This window comes from Oncorhynchus masou, chromosome 1, assembly GCF_036934945.1.
Source record: "Oncorhynchus masou masou isolate Uvic2021 chromosome 1, UVic_Omas_1.1, whole genome shotgun sequence".
In the NCBI taxonomy this organism is placed as follows: Eukaryota; Metazoa; Chordata; class Actinopteri; order Salmoniformes; family Salmonidae; genus Oncorhynchus; species Oncorhynchus masou.
In genome coordinates, this window is record NC_088212.1 from 13,845,299 (window position 1) to 13,870,259 (window position 24,961).

General features: G+C 44.4%; 1 protein-coding gene across 1 annotated transcript in view; it reads right to left on the reverse strand.

The window, feature by feature from the left end:
* Positions 1-24,275, reverse strand: part of si:dkey-40c11.2 (drebrin-like protein B) — a 50,036-nt gene extending 25,761 nt beyond the window's left edge. Inside the window, exon 1 of the mRNA XM_064944307.1 lies at positions 23,888-24,275. Within this exon, the coding sequence (XP_064800379.1) occupies positions 23,888-23,973 (86 nt within the window). The 5' untranslated portion in view covers positions 23,974-24,275. The remainder of the gene's footprint in view (positions 1-23,887) is intronic.
* Between the last annotated feature and the right edge of the window lie 686 nt (positions 24,276-24,961).

Here is a 24,961-nt window from a genome sequence, read left to right on the forward strand (position 1 = left end):
CCATATTTTATTAATAGCCTCTCCAACATTGCTCAATCTAATATTTATATATTTCTTAATTCCATTCCTTTACTTTTAGATGTGTGTATTGTTGTGAATTGTTTTTAGATACTACTGCACTGTTAGATATTACTGCACTGTTGGAGCCAGGAACACAAGCATTTTGCTACAGCCACAATAACATCTGCTAAATATGTGTATGTGACCAATAAAATTTGATTTGAATTACATGCTAACCTATGCTACACAGCTAAACATCAATATTTTACTGGGACAGGGGAGAAGTAGCTCAGAGTGTAATAGTGTCTGCTGGGCAGTGGAGGCTCCTCAGATGAGAACGGAGAGGACCATCCCCCTCAGTGAATTTCATAAAAATGTCATCTTTAGATACTATACTAAATATATTCACATCACCAAATAATTTATTAAAGCACACTGTTTTGCAATAAAGGTCCCCACAGCTAGTACTTAAGAGAGTCATTTTTCCACTTTCAGACTTCAATAGTCACTCAAACACCCAGCTCAAACAGAGGGATGCTATGTTATGTTAACTAGCTGGCTATGACTATCCAACACAACACTGGAACTCTTCCAAGTCAAGGTAAGCTTTTGGTTTTATTAATTTATTGCCACCGGGGACTGCCGGTGTAATTGCTTACTGACTATTCACTGTAACATAACTGCATGATTATAGCGGGTTTACTAACGCATTAGTTATGTTGACTAGGACGTTACTTTGGCTAATATGGGGACATCGATGTAGGCTGTGTGTAGCAGTTTGGCTTGGAAAGGTTTTTTCGGCTGGTCACATACAGCTGAAATGTTGTTCATTGAAGCCCACAAACGAAGGGAAAAGGTGAGAGGAGGAGAGTGCAGAGGCTACAACGAATACAACGTGGAAAGTGTTTTTGCATGATCAGGCGTGTATTCATTCCACCGATTCTGTTGAAAAACGTTTCTTAAACGGAAGCAAATGAAACAGGGATAAAAAATACCAGAATTTGTCCAATAGAAACTGTTTGCAACTGTTGGACTAATGATTACACCCTAGATCAGCTAGATACAGGCAAGAGTGTGCAATGCGGTATTGAATGTGTCACTGTCTATCATCTCAAATTTCTCTCTCGAGTATCATGTAGTAGCCTAAACCTATCGATGTTACATTGAACTGGGTGAATGGAATATGAATGACAGTCATCCAATATGCTGTAATAGAGATAAGGCCATGCTCAGGAAAACAAACGGCCTCCCTCATCATAAACGGCACTGACCGCCACTGCTGCTGGGATAGCTAATAGGATCCAGAGCAAGCCAGCTCCCTCCCCCTCCCTCCCACTCTTCACACATGTGGGTTTCCTGCCTGCACAGGCTGATGGGAATAACAGACCAAGCCCAGTGCTAAAGCAGCCAACCTCTACCCCAGCCATGTATGAGCTCAGACAGAGAGAGGGAAGGATAGAGAGAATAGAGGGGTCAAAGAAAATGGGGATGTGGGGGGAGGAGGAGGAAGGAGTGGGAGGGGGAGAGAAAGTGAGGATGGGGAGAACAAAAGAGAAGGATAAAGGGAAGGAAAGGAAGAGAGGAGAGAAAACAACATGATGTCATAGCTGGGAAAATGTTCAAGTATTTTTGTGGAAGCAATTAACAATGAGAATGAAATCTGTACATCATTACTGGAGCCAACAAAGCTAACCTCAGCACAGTCATAAACAAACAGGGAGATAACTGAGCACATAGTCTAGCACACACGTGAACGGACACACAGCGGGAGAGAGAGAGCCAGTAACAATGGCAGTAGAGACTGTCGTACCTCCAACACGCTCGACCATTTCAAAGATGAACATGGCATATGCAGATGGTGCAGTACAGAGGAAAGAGCTCTGATCTTAATTATTCAGGCATTTACCATTCCCTAGTCCATCTCACCCATTTTAATGTGTGTCTGTGGAAATACTCAAACACACCACACTGTTCAGAGCTCTAAGAGCCAGACTTGGATCACAATATGCCCTGCGTCATGGTCTTCAACTGGTCAGGCCATTCCATAAGGTTTCTGTACGGTTTTGTAAGGTTTCCAAAGTTCACGTTTATACCTTTAACTTGAATGATGAGAACAGCAACTCAATGTCCTGAAAAATATTGATATTGTACAACGTTCTTTTCTTCTTTTCATTACCCCTTTTCACACCTCTCTACCACCCCTACACACAACGGCAATATGTTTAATCTCTTCCTCTTTCCAGCTCTATACCTCTCCTACAAACAATAGTGAGATTTATAGGTGGAGTGTCAACAACCCCTGCATTGAGTTCAGTGGAGGGTTGAGAGATTTGTGGAGAGCCCACTCTCCTAACACGATACAACTTCCTGTAGATACACAGATAGTGGGGGCCAGATGGGATGTATCCGGAGGTTTCATGCTAAGATATACAGCTTACATTAGAACCATCCATGGGATGTCTAGGGGAACCAATCTTGTTTTGATGGCATATCTGTGCTCTGGGTATGACAGAAAAAAAAGAAAAAAAACTCACTCAACAGCTCTCCCTCCTGTTTCAAACTCTATCTCTATGGTGATAACTATGGAGAGAGAATCAGAGGTTGTGTTGGGCCCTCCTAATATGTTTCCCTCTTCTCCCCTTCTAACTCCAGTCTCTTCTTCTTTTTCCCAGTTTACCACCACCACCCCCCCCCCATGTTATTTTTCTCTTTCCTTCCGCACTCCTAATCTCCCTCCCTCTCATCTCTTGTCTCTTTTGGAGTTGTGACCTGGGCTCAGACTGCTATTTATAGCCATTAGCAAGTCAGTCAGTCTGTGTGTCTGACGCGGTGTTGGAATGGAGACCGACTGGAGTTGAATGAGGAACACAGACGTCGCTCAGCGCCGCGTTCATTTCCTCTATCCAAACATGGACAAAACAGCCAGACCAGACTGTGCTGCTGCCTGTGAAATACACTTCCCCCTGTCACGTACTGTCTGTGCTGCTCCAGCACAGTGACCCCGTCACGTACTGTGTGCTGCTCCAGCACAGTGACCCCGTCACGTACTGTATGTGCTGCTCCAGCACAGTGACCCCGTCACGTACTGACTGTGCTGCTCCAGCACAGTGACCCCGTCACGTACTGTATGTGCTGCTCCAGCACAGTGACCCCGTCACGTACTGTATGTGCTGCTCCAGCACAGTGACCCCGTCACGTACTGTATGTGCTGCTCCAGCACAGTGACCCCGTCACGTACTGTATGTGCTGCTCCAGCACAGTGACCCCGTCACGTACTGTAGTGACCCCGTCACGTACTGTATGTGCTGCTCCAGCACAGTGACCCCGTCACGTACTGTATGTGCTGCTCCAGCACAGTGACCCCGTCACCCTCCAGCACAGTGACCCCGTCACGTACTGTATGTGCTGCTCCAGCCCCGTCACACTGTATGTGCTGCTCCAGCACAGTGACCCCGTCACGTACTGTATGTGCTGCTCCAGCACAGTGACCCCGTCACGTACTGTATGTGCTGCTCCAGCACAGTGACTGCTCTGCTCCAGCACAGCACAGTGACCCCGTCACGTACTGTATGTGCTGCTCCAGCACAGTGACCCCGTCCGTACTGTATGTGCTGCTCCAGCACAGTGACCCCGTCACGTACTGTATGTGCTGCTCCAGCACAGTGACCCCGTCACGTACTGTATGTGCTGCTCCAGCACAGTGACCCCGTCACGTACTGAATGTGCTGCTCCAGCACAGTGACCCCGTCACGTACTGTATGTGCTGCTCCAGCACAGTGACCCCGTCACGTGATGTGCTGCTCCAGCACAGTGACCCCGTCACGTACTGTATGTGCTGCTCCAGCACAGTGACCCCGCACGTACTGTATGTGCTGCTCCAGCACAGTGACCCCTTCACGTGTATGTGCTGCTCCAGCACAGTGACCCCGTCACGTACTGTACTGAATGACCCCGTCACGTGCTGCTCCAGCACAGTGACCCCGTCACGTACTGTATGTGCTCCAGCTCCCCGCACAGTGTGCTGTATGTGCTCCCAGCACAGTGACCCCGTCACGTACTGTATGTGCCGCTCCAGCACAGTGACCCCTTCACGTACTGTATGTGCTGCTCCAGCACAGTGACCCCGTCACGTCTGACGCTCCAGCACAGTGACCCCGTGTATGAATGCTGCTCCAGCACAGTGACCCCGTCACGTACTGTATGTGCTGCTCCAGCACAGTGACCCCGTCACGTGCTCCAGCACAGTGACCCCGTCACGTACTGTATGTCTCCAGCACAGTGACCCGTCCACGCACTGTATGTGCCCTCCAGCACAGTGACCCCGTCACGTACTGAATGTGCTGCTCCAGCACAGTGACCCCGTCACGTACTGAATGTGCTGCTCCAGCACAGTGACCCCGTCACGTACGTACTGTATGTGCTGCTCCAGCACAGTGACCCCGTCACGTACTGTATGTGCTGCTCCAGCACAGTGACCCCGTCACGTCTGTATGTGCCGCTCCAGCACAGTGACCCCGTCACGTACTGTGCTGCTCCAGCACAGTGACCCCGTCACGTACTGTATGTGCTGCTCCAGCACAGTGACCCCGTCACGTACTGTATGTGCTGCTCCAGCACAGTGACCCCGTCACGTACTGACTGTGCTGCTCCAGCACAGTGACCCCGTCACGTACTGAATGTGCTGCTCCAGCACAGTGACCCCGTCCCGTACTGAATGTGCTGCTCCAGCAGTGACCCTGTCACGTACTGTATGTGCTGCTCCAGCACAGTGACCCCGTCCCGTACTGTATGTGCTGCTCCAGCAGTGACCCTGTCGCTCAACGCATTCCATTATACAGTGCTGGTGGTAGCTACGGGCTGCTTCTGTGTCTCCTCAGTCTGAGGTGATGGGGCATCAGAATAAACATCCTGACTAACTGTACCTGATGTGGTGGAAAGTTCTAGACAAACCCATTCCTGTGTGTGGCGCAGACAAAATACGTTTTGAAGACTTAAGCAATCCATTCTGGGAGGTGTAGAAAGGTATGTGTCCGTGCGGATATGCGATTTTTCCCAAGGTGTTTCCTGTCATAACAACATAACAGCCAAGCCCTTGTCCAATAGGGTTCCCACACTGACCAAAGACCATCACAACAAAAAGGCCTTTCGCTTCGGAAAGCGCTGATAGGTGAACGTCAGGACAGGGAATTTAGACTGGTGTTCATATGAAAAGCTCTCTGCGCTCATTTAAAACCCAATGGGGGACTTGACCTGATTTTAGAGAGACAGATGGAAGAGGTAGAGAGCCCATAGTGAGTACAGTTAGTCAGGTACACTACAGACAGTCAGACATCCCCTCACAGAGCCAGCAGCCGTCTACATAATGACAGATAGTCAGTGGGGGAGATGAATGAAGAGGTACATACAGGGGGACAGACACAGGGACGGACAGGGGCTAGAGGAGCTCATACAATGTAATCAGGAGCGGAGCAAGCCAAACTGCCTCAGGCCAACACAATGCAATATCCCCTTTACATGCTAAACAGTAGCTGAGAGGACAGTAATCTAACCACTACAGAGTGGAGATGGAAGACCAGGGAGGTCACTGTAGTTATTGGGAACATAATTAATCAAAAGGCAGGTGATGTGCCATGTCCAGTGATGTCTGAGAATATCTCCCTGTTAGTAATGTAACTGGCGGAATAAAGGAAACACCAACAGAAAGTGTCTTAATAGGGCGTTGGGCCACCACGAGCCGGAACAGCTTCAATCAAATACACTTTTATTTGTCACATACACATGGTTAGCCTGGCATATATTCTACAAGTGTCTAGAACTCTATTGGAGGGATGAGACACCATTCTTCCACGAGAAATTCCATAATTTGGTGTTTTGTTGATGGAGGTTGAAAATGCTATCACAGGCACCTCTCCAGAATCTCCCATAAGTGTTCAATTGTGTTGAGATCTGGTGGCTGAGAAACACAGACACTTTACACTCCCTATGCCCCTTTGAGACCTCTCTCTTCTAGCCATGGAAGACAAAATCATTTTTATACATGACTCTAAGCATGATGTTAATTAATTAATCAACCCCACCTGTGTGGAAGCACCTGCTTTCAGTATACTTTGTATCCTTCGTTTACTGAAGTGTTTCCTTTATTTTGGCACTTACCTGTACATTGCTTCATACAATAATTTACTGTGTTTTAATTGACTGCGTGAATCCAAACAGAGGAATGTTGATTCACCAGACCTAAGTTCACCCAACCTGTGTGTATAATATGCATTGAATAGTGTTTTATTTTTCTTGTGCTTCCCTTGTCCTGGGGGATATTGTGCTGCTTGGTCATATAGGTTTCACTATGGAGCCACTCAGACAGTTGGCACAGACCTGCCCTGCACTGTAGACATGTTACTGCCTGGCACAGACCTGCCCTGCCCTGTAGACATGTTACTGCCTGGCACAGACCTGCCCTGCCCTGTAGACATGTTACTGCCTGGCACAGACCTGCCCTGCCCTGTAGACATGTTACTGCCTGGCACAGACCTGCCCTGCCCTGTAGACATGTTACTGCCTGGCACAGACCTGCCCTGTGGACATGTTACTGCCTGGCACAGACCTGCCCTGCACTGTAGACATGTTACTGCCTGGCACAGACCTGCCCTGCACTGTAGACATGTTACTGCCTGGCACAGACCTGCCCTGCACTGTAGACATGTTACTGCCTGGCACAGACCTGCCCTGCCCTGTAGACATGTTACTGCCTGGCACAGACCTGCCCTGCCCTGTAGACATGTTACTGCCTGGCACAGACCTGCCCTGCCCTGTAGACATGTTACTGCCTGGCACAGACCTGCCCTGCACTGTAGACATGTTACTGCCTGGCACAGACCTGCCCTGCCCTGCCTGGCACAGACCTGCCCTGCAGACATGTTACTGCCTGGCACAGACCTGCCCTGCACTGTAGACATGTTACTGCCTGGCACAGACCTGCCCTGCACTGTAGACATGTTACTGCCTGGCACAGAGCTGCCCTGCACTGTAGACATGTTACTGCCTGGCACAGACCTGCCCTGTAGACATGTTACTGGCTGGCACAGTACCCTTGACCCTGTAACAACACTGTGCCAAGTCTTAATCATCACAGTTTATGGCCAAACACTCTGGGAGACAGACGAGACTACTGCACACAAGCCACATCCACTCAACACACACTTTGAAGCCTGTGTCCACTCTGCGGAATACCTAGTGTCGTATTTAATCACTGGTATTAGTGGGATAATGTGACAAGACAAGTTCCCATTTGACTTTGTATGGAAATAGACCTCCTCTAAAGTTGAAATGGAGCATTTCCTGCATCTTTCCCACTGGTTGTGAGTTCATACAGAAAGAAGAGGGGTGAGCCTGTGCTCTCCCCCTCAGGGAGGACTCCCCCGAGTAGCCATCACAGGCCAACAGAGCTACAGTATTTGTGGAGAAGGGAAATGAATTGTAAAAAGGGGATGGAGAAGCAGGACAGAGAGGCAATGGAGGAGAAAAGACAATCAACAGACAAAAAGGGCAAGAGGCAGAGTGCTTCAAAAAGACAAGCGGGCAATTCCACGGTAACGTGACAAGCTTTGACTCAGTTCTCACTTTCAAATGTATTTCAAACAAAACCCAATGATTTCAAAGTTTAAATAAACGATACAACTATGCACAAGGACTCAGGTCCGGCGTTAATGGAGGACCTATCGTGGGCCTGGCCCGCCCTACCGTACCTCCTTGCCTGTCCAAATAAAATATTGAAATATTGATCATTTATTTGACTGAGACGCCCAGAGCCAAACAGCGTCCCTCTGTCTCACTATGTGAAGACCATGTATCTGATGCTGTATGGCATGTCATACCATGTCTAGCCAGACAGCATCAGATACATGGGCTACATATAGTGGGGCACTGTTTCGCTCGCTAGGATGCTTTCTCTGGTGACATGTTTTAGCAGAGCGGAAGAGGCGAAGCGAGAGGGCTTACTCGCTCTCAAAAACGTCCCTGCAGCAATGTTCCAACATCAAGTGGAAAGCCTTCCCAGAAGAGTGGAGGCTGTTATAGCAGCAAAGGGGGACCAACTCCACATTAATGCCCATGATTTTAGAATGAGATACTTGACCAGCAGGTGTCCGCATACTTTTGATAATGCAGTGTGTGTGATATATATATATATGAAATAAATAAATAAATGTATACTCTTAGCTTTCATTTGATATGCTCTTACGAACTTCACATGTTGGTGCTCATTGGTTCTTTTTGATGAAAATGCCCATGGCCAAGAAGAAAGAGATACGGGAAGGGATAGAGAAAAGTTTCAAAGAAAGGATGGCTTAGGGAGAGCAGATGGAATGTCGAGGGAGGAATGGAAATGTCTGCTCTCAGCAGAACCTAGAGCCAGAGAGCCTGAAAACATGATGATCCAAATAAACATATATCTCTGCCAAGGAGGAAAGGAGAGGAGAAGGATGAAATGAGAGGATAGGAGGAAAGGAGAGGAGAAAATGAGGATGAAAGGAGAGGAGAAAAAGAGGAGGAAGGAGAGGAGTGGAAAGGAAGAAGGGCGAGGGAAAGGAGAGAAGGAGGAAAGGAGAGAAGGGACAGGAGAGGGAAAGGAGAGAAGGAGGAAAGGAAAGGGAAGGGAAAGGAAAGGGAGGAAAAGAGAGGGAGGAAAGGAGAGAAGAGAAGGAGAGGAGAGGAGAGGAGAGAAGAGAGGAGAGGAAAGGAGAGAGAAGGAAAGGAAAGGAGAGGAGAGGAAAGGAGAGAAGAGAGGGAGAGGAGAGGGAGGAAAGGAGAAAATGAGGATGAAAGGAGAGGAGGAAGAAAATAGAGGAGGAAGGAGAGGAGGAAATGAGAGAAGAGAAGGAAAGGAGAAGGAGAGGAGGAAAGGAGAAGAAGGACAATTTAGGAGGAAGGAGAGGAGGAAATGAGAGAAGGAGGAAAGGAGAAGAGGAGTGGAAAGGAAGAAAGGGAAAGGAGGAAAACAGAAGGAAAGGAAGGGAGGAAAAGAGAGAAGCGGAAGGAAAGGAGAGAAGAGGAGGAGAGGAGAGGACGGAAAGAAGAGGAGGAGAGGAGAGGACGGAAAGAAGAGGAGGAGAGGAGAGGAGGGAGAGGAAAGGAGAGAAGAGAAGGAGAGGAGGAGAGGAGAGGAGGAGAGAAGGAGGAAAGGAGAGGAGAAGAGAAGGAGGAAAGGAGAGGAGAAGAGAAGGAGGAAAGGAGAGGAGAAGAGAAGGAGGAAAGGAGAGAAGAGAAGGAGGAAAGGAGAGAAGAGAAGGAGGAAAGGAGAGAAGAGAAGGAGGAAAGGAGAGAAGAGAAGGAGGAAAGGAGAGAAGAGAAGGAGGAAAGGAGAGAAGAGAAGAGAAGAAGGAGGAAAGGAGAGGAGAAGAAAGAGAAGAGGAGAGAAGAGGAGGAGAGAAGAGGAGGAGAGAAGAGAAGAGGAGAGGAGGAAAGGAGGAGAGGAGAGGAGGAGAGGAGAGGAAAGGAGGAGAGGAGAGGAGGAGAGGAGAAGAGAAGGAGAGGAAAGGAGAGAAGGAGAGGAAAGGAGAGGAAAGGAGAAAGGAGAGGAAAGGAGGAAAGGTGGGGAAAGGAGAAAAGGAGGAAAGGAGAGAAGGAGTGGAGAGAAGGAGAGGAGAGAAGGAGAGGAGAGAAGGAGAGGAGAGAAGGAGAGGGGTCCCTCATCAAAAACACCCTGTTTTCTTTACCTGTCAGGTTATCTAAACCTGGCACAAAATAGAATCTCTAATCTCAATTGAAACCAAGACTATCAGGAAGAGTTGAGCTCTCATTAAACATTGTAGTGTCATGGACTGGGTGCTCTGAATGGAGTGTAAATCTCCTGCTACAGGTAGTGGTTACTAATCCCAAAATAACTTTCTCTTCTAATCGCACTGAGCACTCATTACTTGGTTACCACAGTCCTCACGCTGCTGTAGTCTAATCCTAACGGCCACGCATACAGTGTGTGTGTGTGTGTATAATATTATTAAGAAATCATTATTTTGAGGGCATGCAGCAGAATAATATTCCAGTCTGCATGGGAAGAGAAAAATGCAGACCAATAGACATGTGTTTCCTAGCCACCATCCAGGGTTGTCCATGTTAAGGGGAAGCAGTCTACACCTCCCCTGGTGTATGTATCAGTTAACAGGAGGTGATGACAGGAGGACCAGACCAGCTCCCACATGGCATGGGTAGCATCCCAAATTACATCCTATTTCCTATGTAGTGCACTACCTTTGACCAGGGCCCATAGGATTAGTGTGTAAAGTAGTGCACTACAGGGTACCATTTGGGATGCTGCCATGTTTATATGGAATCAACACTACAGGAACACTAATCACAGATCAACCCAAAACTTGAGTGAAAAGCCTATTGACATTGTGAATTGACAGTCTACAGCCCAGACTGGGCCTAGAGTAAGATTGTTGAGTTTTGTTCACAATGTACATCAATAGAGCACGTTGCCTGTTTGTACAGCACTGCAGCCAAACTTCTCAGAGGAACAGCTCTATACTCCAGGCGCTGATGATGATAGGAGTGTACTATTTGGGGCATATGTGTGTGTTCAGGGGAGGGTGGGGGGCTAGACACTCTGGGGGATGCTTACTGCTAAGGAGCTCTGGGAATTCAAACAAGCACTACAGACATAGGTTGAGAGGGGTCAAAGTGCATACAGGGGTTGCATGCTGCTGTTTACAGATAGCCTCTTCCCTATGTGGGTTGCAGGGAGAGGGTACGGTGTGTTCAGAGGGGGGGTACTGGTCACCCTCTCAACAGCTGATGATGGGACAGCGTAGGGGGGCAGGGGAGTGACTGATGGCGAGACAGGCCCCTCTAAAGTAGCACTTCTCTGGGACCGCTCTGACATTTTGTCCAGGATGTCCTGCACGCACACACTCACACAGGCCTCCTTTCATTTTAAATCACTCACTCTCTCATCTATTCCCTTCTACTCAGTCACTCAAATAAACAAACTTTGGCCCTTCCAGTAGGGCTGCCATGACAATGGCGCTCAAGCCCCCCTAAGAACAAATAAGACAGAAAAGTGTAAAGCCAAGGCTCCCACAGAAACACACAGCTAGCTAGCTAGCCAGCCCTCAATTTGTTATGGTATCACTGTCTGTTTTGTTACCACTACAGTGCTAAATCACTTAGCACGTTATCATACTCAGCTCTGACGCTACTAAACACTGTCAGACTGCTCTGAGCTGAAAAAAGCGAAGAGGGAGATAGAGAGGGAGGGAGAGGTTGAAGTAGAGGGGTGTGCCTGATGATTTCATAACACTATAATTATTGAGCATCATAGGTATTATCCATCAAACATTGTGGAGAGATTAAATGCTGTCAAATGTGCCGAGCTCTGGTTTGGCACAAGCACAAAGAACACTCCAGTCAAGTAAACACTCCGGAATACGAGGAGGAGACCTTCCAGGTTTCAGCACACCTCGTCTCAGCTAGAACCCCTCACATCACTCCTGTCAAAGTCTTCACTCTGCATAACATTGTTTGACACATGATGAGCCAATGTGGGCTAGCTCACTGACACAAAACACTAAAGGGAGGTGTATGCTGCCTCATACAGCAACTGGCTAACAAAAAGAAGGATTTGAGTCAGCAGCAGTGATCAACTTTTCAGGTCATATCTGGACTGGAATCCTGTTGCTTTGAGTCAGAGCAGCAGAAAATCCTTTTCCAGAGGTTTGACTGTACGAGCATCATTTCCACACTGAGCCTCAGCCCATGCAGCAGCAGGGCATCTCCATTTAAAAGGAGCCAAGAGTACCAATATGCAAAGTTCATAGGAGCAAATTGGGTGTCAAATGAAAGCCAATAGAAGACTATAGACTTCACCTCAGCCTCCTATTTATAAGACCCCAACTTTCCTTTAGTTCTTATTGGTCAAGGTCATGCCAGTCAGTATTATGTTTAGCCTATCAGCAATCGGTATTCCTGGGAAGTTCAGTGTAGGACCCCAGCACGAGCAGGGCAGATGTCAGAAAGATACTTTCAGTCAGAAAACGTGCTTTCACCATCCTGACAGCATTTCATGTTTTCCCTCCTAATAAACACTTTTGCTCCTGTGGTCCCAATACATTCGCTGTTCTGATGTTTTATAGTAAGTCTAAAAGTAAGTTCCATAAGATGTCTTGTTGTTTTCGGAGCCCCATTGTTGTTTGTAATTACCATTTACAGTGCCTTGCGAAAGTATTCGGCCCCCTTGAACTTTGCGACCTTTTGCCACATTTAAGGCTTCAAACATAAAGATATAACTGTATTTTTTTGTGAATAATCAACAAGTGGGACACAATCATGAAGTGGAACGACATTTATTGGATATTTCAAACTTTTTTAACAATTCAAAAACTGAAAAATTGGGCGTGCAAAATTATTCAGCCCCCTTAAGTTAATACTTTGTAGCGCCACCTTTTGCTGCGATTACAGCTGTAAGTCGCTTGGGGTATGTCTATCAGTTTTGCACATTGAGAGCCTAACATTTTTTCCCATTCCTCCTTGCAAAACAGCTCGTGCTCAGTGAGGTTGGATGGAGAGCATTTGTGAACAGCAGTTTTCAATTCTTTCCACAGATTCTCGATTGGATTCAGGTCTGGACTTTGACTTGGCCATTCTAACACCTGGATATGTTTATTTTTGAACCATTCCATTGTAGATTTTGCTTTATGTTTTGGATCATTGTCTTGTTGGAAGACAAATCTCCGTCCCAGTCTCAGGTCTTTTGCAGACTCCATCAGGTTCTTCCAGAATGGTCCTGTATTTGGCTCCATCCATCTTCCCATCAATTTTAACCATTTTCCCTGTCCCTGCTGAAGAAAAGCAGGCCCAAACCATGATGTTGCCACAACCATGTTTGACAGTGGGGATGGTGTGTTCAGGGTGATGGGCTGTGTTGCTTTTACGCCAAACATAACGTTTTGCATTGTTGCCAAAAAGTTAAATTTTGGTTTCATCTGACCAGAGCACCTTCTTCCACATGTTTGGTGTGTCTCCCAGGTGGCTTGTGGCAAACTTTAAACGACACTTTTTATGGATATCTTTAAGAAATGGCTTTCTTCTTGCCACTCTTCCATAAAGGCAAGATTTGTGCAATATACGACTGATTGTTGTCCTATGGACAGAGTCTCCCACCTCAGCTGTAGATCTCTGCAGTTCATCCAGAGTGATCATGGGACTCTTGGCTGCATCTCTGATCAGTCTTCTCCTTGTATGAGCTGAAAGTTTAGAGGGATGGCCAGGTCTTGGTAGATTTGCAGTGGTCTGATACTCCTTCCATTTCAATATTATCGCTTGCACAGTGCTCCTTGGGATGTTTAAATCTTGGGAAATCTTTTTGTATCCAAATCCGGCTTTAAACTTCTTCACAATAGTATCTCGGACCTGCCTGGTGTGTTCCTTGTTCTTCATGATGCTCTCTGCGCTTTTAACGGACCTCTGAGACTATCACAGTGCAGGTGCATTTATACGGAGACTTGATTACACACAGGTGGATTGTATTTATCATCATTAGTCATTTAGGTCAACATTGCATCATTCAGAGATCCTCACTGAACTTCTGGAGAGAGTTTGCTGCACTGAAAGTAAAGGGGCTGAATAATTTTGCACGCCCAATTTTTCAGTTTTTGATTTGTTAAAAAAGTTTGAAATATCCAATAAATGTCGTTCCACTTCATGATTGTGTCCCACTTGTTGTTGATTATTCACAAAAAAATACAGTTTTATATCTTTATGTTTGAAGCCTTAAATGTGGCAAAAGGTCGCAAAGTTCAAGGGGGCCGAATACTTTCGCAAGGCACTGTATGTTGAGCTTGTTAGCTAGCTCATGCTCCCGCTATCATTAGCGTCTGTCATTCAGAATGCATTGGTATTTAGCATGCTTATTAGCAGTAGCCATTTGTTAGCATTTCTCTTTCATGGTGCTAAGCTATTTTCTGTCATCTGTGTATAATCGTTCATGCTATGCTGGTTATCGTCTGTAGACATTTCTACATTGCTTATGTACAAGTCCCCTAGCGTATTGAACCCGTTTAGTCCATGTTATGCTACAGGCCTTATTCTACAGTCAAGTAAACAGTTTGTACTTGCATGTCAGTACTACAGCCTAAGTTTATTTATGTTCTTTTCGGAACTACAATCATTATCAGACAATTCTTGTCAGACTCAGTGGTGTTGAATGCATGTGATAGTGGAGCTTCACTAAAACTTGAGTCAGAAATACTGCTTCCCTGTTGTTCCAACCCATGTGTCAAACTCATTCAAGGGAGGGCTGAGTGTCTGCGGGTTTTCGCTCCTCCCTTGTACTTGGTTGATGAATTAACGTCACTAATTAGTAAGGAACTCCCCCCACCTAGTTGTCTAGGTCCTAATTGAAAGGAAAAAACAAAAACCTGCAGACACCATGGAATTTATTTTAATTTGACCTTTATTTAAACTCGGCAAGTCGGTTAAGAACAAATTATTATTTACAATGGCGGCCTACCCCTGGCCAAATCCTAACCCGGATGACGCTGGGCAATTGTGTGCCGCCCTATGGGACCCCCAATCACGGCTGGTTGTGATACAGCCTAGAATTGAACCAGGGTCTGTAGTGACACCTCTAGTACTGAGATTCAGTGCCTTAGACCGCTGCGCCACTCAGGAGCCCTGTACTTTACTGAACAGATCTACTTTACAGTACGAGAACAGTAGAGTAATGTCCAAACTTGTGAAACATAGATGTCTTTGATTGGTTCAGATGTGGTCTTGTTTGGGGCGCAGTTCATTAGAATAATAGCCAGAGTGTAGAATAATACCCAAATATGCAAAAGAAGGATATTGCATATTTCTACCTTTGTGTACCTCCAGTATTCAGAATATCTCACCATGAAAATAATGTTATTCATAATTATGCATTCCTGTATAGTACAGATCAGGGACCTGCTACCACAATTTTGTTACTGGATGTAAATCCACTTCACCTACTGTAGTCCAATAACCAAGACATTTCTTCCAACTCAAGGTGTCATGTCATAGCTGACACCCCATTTTTTCTGCAGACATCTTTCAATCTTAGATAAGAGCAGAGAGTTAACAGAGTTTTGGGAAAACATGGTCGCATAAAACCCTGATTTTACAAGAATTCTGTAACCAACTAGGCATCTGCATAATTCTTCCACTAAATGGGTTTGTGTAAATTGTTAAAAGTAGTCATTGTGTAAAGAGTTGTATGGTTTTTCAACTTTGAAATCAATGGCTTTTGTTTGGCAAACATTTTAAAGTGAAACATGTGAGTCTAAGCGTAATTCTGTTACCGTGGTATTGCCCAGCAGCACAGTGGAAATGCACAGTCTGCTTTATGGCATTATACAGTGTTTCCATTCCCACAAAGAGAAATGGATGGAGGTCGTGTGTGTGTGTGTGTGTGTGTGTGTGTGTGTGTGTGTACTGGGCCTTCAGAAAGTATTCAGAGCCCTTGACTTTTTCCACATTTTGCATTGTGTTACAGCCTAAATATAAAATGAATACAAATGAGATTTTATTTTTTTTTGTAACTGGCTTACACATAATACCGCATAATGTCAACGTGGAATTGTGTTTTTCGATAGTTTTACAAATTCATAAAAATTAAAAGCTGAAATGACTTGAGTCAATAAGTTTTCAACCCCTTTGTTATGGTTATGGAAAGCCTTAATAAGGAGTCAATATGTGCTTAACAAGTCACTGTGTGCAATAATAGTGTTTAACATGATTTTTGAATGACTACCTCATCTCTGTACCCCAAACATACAGATAATTGTAAGATCCCTCCGTTGAGCAGTGAATTTCAAACATACATTCAACCACAAAGACCAGGGAGGTTTTCCAATGCCTCACGAAGGGCACCTATTGGTAGATGGGTTAGAAAAATATCTGACATTGAATATCCCTTTGAGGATGGTGAAGTTATTAATTACACTTTGGATGGTGCATCAATACACCCAGTCACTACAAAGATACAGGCGTCCTTCCCAACTCAGGATGCAGAGAGGAAAGAAACCGCTCAGTGATTTCACCAGGAGGCCAACGGTGACTAAAACAGTTACAGAGTTTAATGGCTGTGATAGGAGAAAACTGCGGATGGATCAACAAAATTTTAGTTACTCCACAATATTAACTTAATTGAAAGAGTGAAAAGGAAGCCTGTACAGAATACAAATATTCCAAAACATGCATTATGTTAGCAACAAGGCACTAAAGTAATAATGCAAAAAAATGTGGCAAAGCAATTAATTTTCTGTCCTAAATAAGAAGTGTTATGTTTGGGGCAAATCCATTACTGAGTACCACTCTCCATATTTCCATAGTGGCATAGTAGGAACTACATCATGTTGGTAGCATAGTGGTAGCTACATCATAGTGGTAGCTACATCATGTTATGGGTATTCTTGTACTTGTAAAGGACTGGAGAGTTTTTTTAGGACTAAAAAAAATAAACTGAATGGAGCTAAGCACAGGCAAAATCCTAGGAGGAAAATCTGGTTCAGTCAGCTTTCCAACAAACACTGGAAGATGAATTCACCTTTCAGCAAGACAATAACCTAAAACACAAGACCAAATCTACACTCGAGTTGCCTACCAAGAAGACAGTGAATGTTCCTGAGTAGTTGAGTTTAGAGTTAAAAGTGTTCTACTTGAAAATCTATGGCAAGGCCTGAAAGTGGTTGTCTAGCAATGATCAACAGCCAATTTGACAGAGCTTGAAGAATATTAAAAAGAATAATGGGCAATGTTCAACAATCCAAGTGTGGAAAGCTCTTAGAGGCTTACCCCAAAAGACTAATCACTGCTAAAGGTGCTTCTACAAAGTATTGACCCCCCCACCCCAATTTCACCTATTTTGCATTCAGATGAACACAACAAAATGTGAAATAAGTCAATGGGTATGATTACTTTCTGAAGGCACTGTACGTGTTGACTAAATCATATGGATTGTGATGTCATGCTCTGTCTAGCTTAGACAGGAGGGCCGAGCCCTGACACACGTCTCGCACTGACTCTAGATCAGCAAATGTTTAGCGAGACACACAGCTGCTTTCAACAGCTGCCTGAAACACCCCTTGTACTGTATAACACATTGCACTGCGGGACAGTAGGTAGGATCGGGGAAATTCAACTCATTTCCATTCAGTTCTATTTGCATTGTATTTGTATAGTACTATTGTGTCGCGCAACAAAGACAAGAGGCTACGTTTCCATTTGAGAGTCCAAATCGCTTTATCTAGGATCACTAGAAAACAATGTTTTGTTGTGCTCAACATCACTGGGTTACAAAGGGATTGTAGTTTCATTGGAAACACTTTCTAGAGGAAATCTGGATTACGGACAATTGGTTTGAAGGATAAATATGTTCGCATGAGTCACACACACACACACACACACACACACACACACACACACACACTGGTTGTATAAGAGTCATGTCTCATCGTGCCAGACCTGAAATTACCCGACACACATAGACCGTGTTTGAGAGCAGTAGGCAGTTGTTTAAAGACGAACATCTCTTCAGTTTCAAAGCTGATTTTAAACAGCACCCTCATCAACCTGCCACCCACATATCTGGATGCCAGTGAGCTAGGGCATCCCCCGGGAAAGTAGGGGGCAGAGCAACTCATGCATATGTCTGTATGACATCCCCATCTCTTTCTGAATGTCTATTGAGCAAGCCTCCATTCTCTCTAGCCTCTCTTCCACCCTACACCCATCCATATACACATTCAGTACAGTGAAGAAAGACATACTATTCCGCTCATCAGGAGTGGGGGATGAACTAACTAAACAAGCAATGAGGACTGGCCTTCGAGTGTTAGCTTCATTTATAGATGGGTTCAATCTTATCTCCAGGATACATCCCACCGTGGGAATCTGGTGTGTAACCGTGAGTAAGCACAGCTAGAGACTCCCTGGATACGTGTGTGTGTGTGTGTGTGTGTGTGTGTGTGTGTGTGATAAGTAGCAATGACACTTTAAGCTCTCAGTGACTCAGACATTGGGATAACTGAGCATTTCCGTGTAAAAGAACCCATGAGCACCAACATGCAAAGTTCATAAGAGTATATCAAATATGTCAAATGAAATATAATCAAATATCTCAAATGAAAGCTAAGTGCCTATATTTTTGGGAAATGAAGTCAGATACATTTCCCAAACATTTTTCATCTTAAATAGTTGGCATAAGTAAAGTCTGATTTCTGGATTAAATTTTTTTTTTTTAATCAAGAAATACATGAAAACACAATAATGTGAGGTAAAGACCCATGACAACAAATAAACACTTCCATTTAGTTTGAGAAATTGTTTACCTTCTGTAAACACTGCCTTGTATTTCTAATACCAAAAACTCATATGTTGAAGATATTTTCTAATTTCTCTCCCCACTGAGGAGGAAGGATAATGAAAGTTCACAGAATTAACAAGTAATGGTAGACCTATCATATTAGTTAGTGATTTTACTCATATCAACTTTGTTTATGAATTAGGTGATTCAAACTCGTAATTCTGTTACCAAATTGGTAACGGAATTACCAACAAAAATCATTAACGGAATTACTGCAACTGAATTGGCTTCAATGGGAAATCATAATAGTCATGAACCACAGTTGGGTCACCCGCTGTTCCTTCCTTCCACCAGCATACTGTTATGTTCAGCTCATAACTGTTTTATATCTCCTTTCATCTGGTGGTCAAACCATGAGTGTTAACACAGGCTGAACAACCCCTCACTCTCTCCCAGCTCTCTCCGACACCTACCCATGAGCCCCCGCTCTTTCCATTTCTGTAACCAGCATCCTCACCCACTGATCGACACCGAACGTCTACGAACGTTGAAAAGTAGTTGAAATTTGGTCAGGCCACCCTGGCCTTGATGTTAACTTCCACAGACTGACTGGAACAAATCTGAACCTATCATAGACATATGTTTCACAAGTTTGGATAGCACAGTAGAGAACGTAGCACAGTAGAGTACAGTACAATATAGTAAAGTACTGAGTACAGTACAGTGAGCAGAGCACAGTACAATATAGTAAAGTACTGAGTACAGTACTGTACAGTGAGTAGAGCACAGTATTGTTCAATACAACATAGTATAGTACACTACAATACAGTAAAGTAAAGAGTTTAGTACAGTATATTGTCCTCTGTTGTAATGTTCTGTGCATTATTATACTGGAATATACTGTACTCTGCTGCTCTGTGATGTCAAAGAAAAACATTTATATTATGTATTTCTGTGTAGTACAGATCAGGGACCCATGATGTCATTCCGTTACTGGGTGGAAATCTACTTAACTTACTGTAGTTTAATAACCAAACTCAATGTGTCATGTCATAGCTGACAATCATTTCCTTCTGCATTCATCTCTGAAACTTAATTCAGAGCTGATATTTTAGAGTTTTTGGAAAACGTGGTCGCATAAAAACCCTGAGGGAGATTTTACTCTAATTCCATCAAAGTTGGCATCTGCACAGGTCTTCCACTAAATTAGTTTTTGTAAATGTTTGTGGAAATTGTTCAAAGTAGTCCTGGTTGTTTATTAAACTTTGAAATCAATTGTTTTTGTTTGGCATACATTTTAAAGTGAAAATTTAAAAAAACTGAGTCTAAGCGTAATTCCGTTACCATGGAAATGCCCAACTGGAAATAGCAGCCAGATAGTTAGCGGTCGTTTAGATTCACTCATGTCTGACTGAAAAGTGCACACACCTTGGTTGGCCAACACACCTTGGTTGGCACACACCTTGGTTGGCCACACACACACATACACACACACAGGTTTGAGTTCTCTACCAGGTAACCTTAAACACTGGCACCCTTAAGGAGCTGAGCCTGTGGAACCAATAGCAGGCCTCCAATACAGATTTGAGTCCTCTCACACAACATCAAAGACCTTACTGTGACAGACAGTAAGGACAGGAAAGGGGGGGGGGGGTGACTCAGTGGATTGTTTAATGGCTTAGAACAGCTGCATTGTAGCATAATAAATTTTCCCATACCCTCTAATCCACCGGATGGGGATACACAGTTTAATACAGTATTCATTCAAACAGGTTAAACAACATCATAGGGAAATAATATGCTAAAAGAAGAGTGGAAGACGAGAGAGAACTGGAGGGTTCCCAGAGGTACAGGGCTTGTTCATTCAAGCATTTAATAACACTATTAGGTCCTTAATAATACTCCTATATAGCCAACAACTGAATTATGAGTTCTCTCCCTACTACCTAGACTTTTGGTGACAAAGGTCAGTGGCATTTCTTGTTCTTCAATTGTGAGAGTCAAAGTGTGTGAAATGAAAACTTTGACAGATCAGCAAGGAGTTGTCCTTGCCTGTTGCTAACAAGACGTCCTTTCAACAACATCTCCCTTGGAACAGGGAGTGTGTGAGTGAGTGTGTCACGCTGGACTCAGACCAAAGTGTGTGTGTGAGAACACCAAACACAACAAATGATAGGCTACACCACAGCTCACAGATTGCACAATCTTCCTTGGACTGGCTGTGATCTTTTTAACACAATATAATAAAAATTACACCAAATCACTGCAACTTCTCACAAACATCTCATCTTTACTTTGGAAGGGAACATCTCACTTATTTTTTTGAAAACACTATCACAAAAAAAAAAAAAAAAAAAAAAATCAACAAGGTTATTTTGGAACGTTTGGAAAGGAATCGAATGTGTACCTTATCACCATCCAAATCAGCTGTGGTCAAATCTTTGCAATGAGTCAGAACTAATTGTAAAAATGCTCCCCCACCCACAGTCAACACACAGTCTGCCAAGAGCAGTGGGGAGAACAAGGTGTGTCTGACAGTGTTCCAAGTCACCAGGGCCCAGAGATGGTGAGATACAGCCCACACCCAACACTGATGATGAATAGGAGTCACACTCCTATTGAGCTCAATATGAATCATATGAGCTAATGTGCAGAGCAAGAGCTGTAAACTTTCAGTCTGATAAAACATTTGTAGAGCCTCACTGCTTATATTCCTCTCTGTTTTCATATGGTTTACTGGATTGGTACAATACTCAGTCTATGTGGCAGACCTTAAACACTTCTGCCCATGCATGTTGCCTGCCTGACAAAGTGCACACACACAAAAAATAAACTGTTAAACTACGGCAGAGAAATGACATTCCAATCTTGAAATGTTCCTCAGGTCCCCAGTGCCCAGTGCCCAGTCCCCAGTGCCCAGTCCCCAGTCCTGTTTGATGGACAGTAAATGACAGTGTGTCTGCCTTTGACCACCATTAGGAGCACGGCTACTGACTGAGGGTATTTTCTGGAGTCATGAAAAGTGAGATTTTTCAGCCCTCCGTCTACTGTAGCTAAAATAATCCGTAGCTGTACTTTTATGAAAGTTACCTGTAAGGTTACAAAACAGAACACAGTGTATGAGATAACAGTGTACGTTTGACAGCTTACTTCAACAATTTCCATAAGCAACCTTGTACATCACCATGTGTGTCTTTGGACATACAGTAAATATCTGGTTTGAAAACTGAATGCAGTAGGACGTATGTTGATGTAATTCAGACTACTGCTCCACACACACACACTGCAGATTGGAGGCTGTGTGTGAAACAGTCTAAAGTCTAAAATTAAAGGGAACTAGGAGAGACCTCTGGAGCGGTGTTGTTGTATAGTCAGCCTCCCTATTCCTAGAGGCCTTACCTCACAGGGGCTGTTTCCCATTCACAAGGACATTAGATAACACAGTGGGATCTCACGACCAACATGGTGTAAGTGTGGGAGGATAGGCTATAGAACAGCCCTCTAGTCTACCCCCTACTATGTCTCTCTCTCACACAGGAACTTTGATGTCATTGCAACACCCACTTCACAATTCAGTCCAGCCAGACAGTTTGCAGAGAGTGTTATTCAGCCTTTTAGAGTGGGTTTCCTCTCTGTGTGTATGTATGTATGTATGTATGTATGTATGTATGTATGTGTGAGAGAGAGAGAAAGAAAGAGAAACAGAGAAACAGAGAAAGAAAGAGAGAAAGAAAGAGAGAGAGAAAACAATGTTTATGCAGGATGGATAAGTCACCATGACGACGGAGCTGCCAAGTCATGACACGATGAGAGGGGAAAGCACCAAGCTGAGTGTCAGGTTCACTTCCATGATCCTGCACGTTTCTCTGTCTGGCTACTCTTTGTTGGAGGGATACTTTTTAATAAAAATATCTGAGAAACCACTCTTATGTCAGCTGAGACTGTCCAGAGAGTAATATGGATAACATTTGAGTTAGTTTTAAGAGGTTTCTTAATCAATAGAGCAGCTATTATGCATTCATTGATTATCAACATCTTCATATGACACTTTTACTACATAGGACCTATAACAGTTTGTTGGAATGTACAGCAACTAGGTTACATAACCTTGGATGTTTGATAGATGGGTGGTTAACCACAAAGCGGACCACACAAGTCATGACATCACCATGGCGACATATCTTTATGATCTCTAATTGTGTGGGATCACGTCAACAGAACCGAGAGAACACACACATTTAAGAAGTTCGGCAGAGAAGATAATTTGATGTTATGTGGATGGTGGTGGAAAACACTGTCTCAGGCACCTCTCCAGAATCTCCCATAAGTGCTCAATTGGATTGAGATCTGGGGAGAGACACACACACACACACACTTTAAACTCCCTATACCCTTTTGAGACCTCTTTCAAAGACACCGAGATATCTTCTTCTAGCCATGGTAGACAAACTAATGTGCAACTGAGCATTTGTATACATGACCCTAAGCATGATGGCATGTTAATTGCTGAATTAACTCAGGAACCACACGTGTATTGCAGCACCTGCTTTCAATATACGTTGTATCCCTCATTTACTGAAGGGTTTCCATTACTTTGTCCAACTTTGATAACCTCTACATAGTGGTAAATTACACAAATATCACTATAGGCAGAAACCTGAGCTGAGCACAAAGCATAAAGTCAAAGAGCCCTGGAGAAAAGCCGAGACACTGCACACCAGGCCAGCAGCAGAGCGCAAGACAGGTGTTTGAGTCCAACCATGTGCCACACAGGTAGATAGCCAACAGTGTGAGAAAGGTGTAATTATGGCCCACAATTCCACAGGCGGGAGTGAAGGGCACTGTGTTCTACCTGGGACACTGGTAGACAGCAGGCGGTGGATAGCTAGCTGGAACACAGGTAGACAGTGTACTTCACCCCCATAAAACTCAGATAATAGTTTATTTCCCTTTTGGCCCACATTTTAATGGCATCAACAATCAGGAGAAATCTGTCACGCAGGCATGAAGATGGCATGCCGGTGGGGAGGGGGGGCGCGTTCATGCAGGAACCAATGGGACGCTCAAAGGGTGGGCGTTCCTGCAAATGCAGGAATGCCCACATGCAGGAACGCCTTGTATTGCAGGCCGCAATCACACACTTCTGAACCGTTTGGCACAGGAACTAATGCCCCACACACCTGCCTGTTCTCCTGTGTTGGTCGTGAGGTAGGCTACCTACACTAACTGAGCCATCTGAATCGCCCTGATTATAACTGTCGGTCTGCCACTATACATAGCCTATAGACACACCTACAGCACCGTTTTATATTGTCCTTTGACCACCTCCATAACCTTTGCAGTGCTGGAACCAAAATGAAATCAAACTTGAATTACACAACACCCTCTTCTTTTAAACGCGAAAACACGCAGGGCAGAATGAAGGAGTAGGCTATTTTTAAACCATCCAAATATTATTTAGAAACGTTCTTATGACAGTTAAAAGTGACATGAAATTCTGAAAAGAGCAATGCTCACTAAATAGAACATGCAAAGACATTCAGGCACTTGGCAGGAAATAAAGAGCTTTACCAGTTGGTTGATGAGCGGGGGTTGAAAATGTCCTCTTTGGCCGTAAGCAGTGACAGGCTGTAGGTATCGAGGTTAATCGCTCGCATAGTGATGCAGAACTTTTTCACAATCCAGCCCCGAAGATTTCTTCACTTAGCCAATTGCACTAGAAACTTATCCGCATAAACGGTCACACTGAAACACTGACGCGCATTCACGGCCAGGAGGACGATCTGTAGGCTTATCTCATGCAAAATAGTGGAAGTACCAAGTGGAGAAGGTGAAGGTCCGCCAGCAGGCTATGTAGGGCAGCGTTCAGTACATAAAAAACGTAATAGAACGTTCAATTGAACGGAAACGGTGCTGTAGCCTGGTGAACGACCAGATGAAAAATGGGGTTGTGGCTTCAAAATGCACCTCTAGCTTTTAAATAAGTCAGCCTTCAAGCCACACCCTGGCACACCCACAAAACGGAGCAAACTGTACCTCAAAGTCTCTTCAAGAACGTACAAAAACTTTTGGGGAAACACACACACACCACAGGAGGTTGGTGGAACCCTAATTAGGGAGGACAGGCTCGTTGTAATGACTGGAGTAAATGAAATGGTATCAATCAAATACATGGTTTCCAGGTGTTTGATGCCATTCCATCTGCACCATTCCGGCCATTATTATCAGCTGTTCTCCCATCAGCAGCCTCCTGTGACACACACACACACACACACACACATATATACACACACACACACATACAGACTGCCTAGTTGGGGCTGTTACAGACGTTCTTCAGTGAGATGTAAATACGTGTTCACCAAAAGCCCCACCAGATGAATGGGGGGAAATCTCAGTTACATTCTAGCTGTCCTGGTCCTCACAACATTATTTTCTCCTTCATTCCACACTTTAATAATAAGGTGGAAATGATATATTTTCACCATTAACTAGCTTGATGTGCATATAACCAAATAGTTATTTTGAGAGCCATTTGTGTACATCAACATCTCTCACTAACAATAAGCTAATATCATCCAGAAACAACAACGACACAACACAGCTGAGGGTGTATCTGGCTGGTCTGCGTCAGGTTCAAGAAAA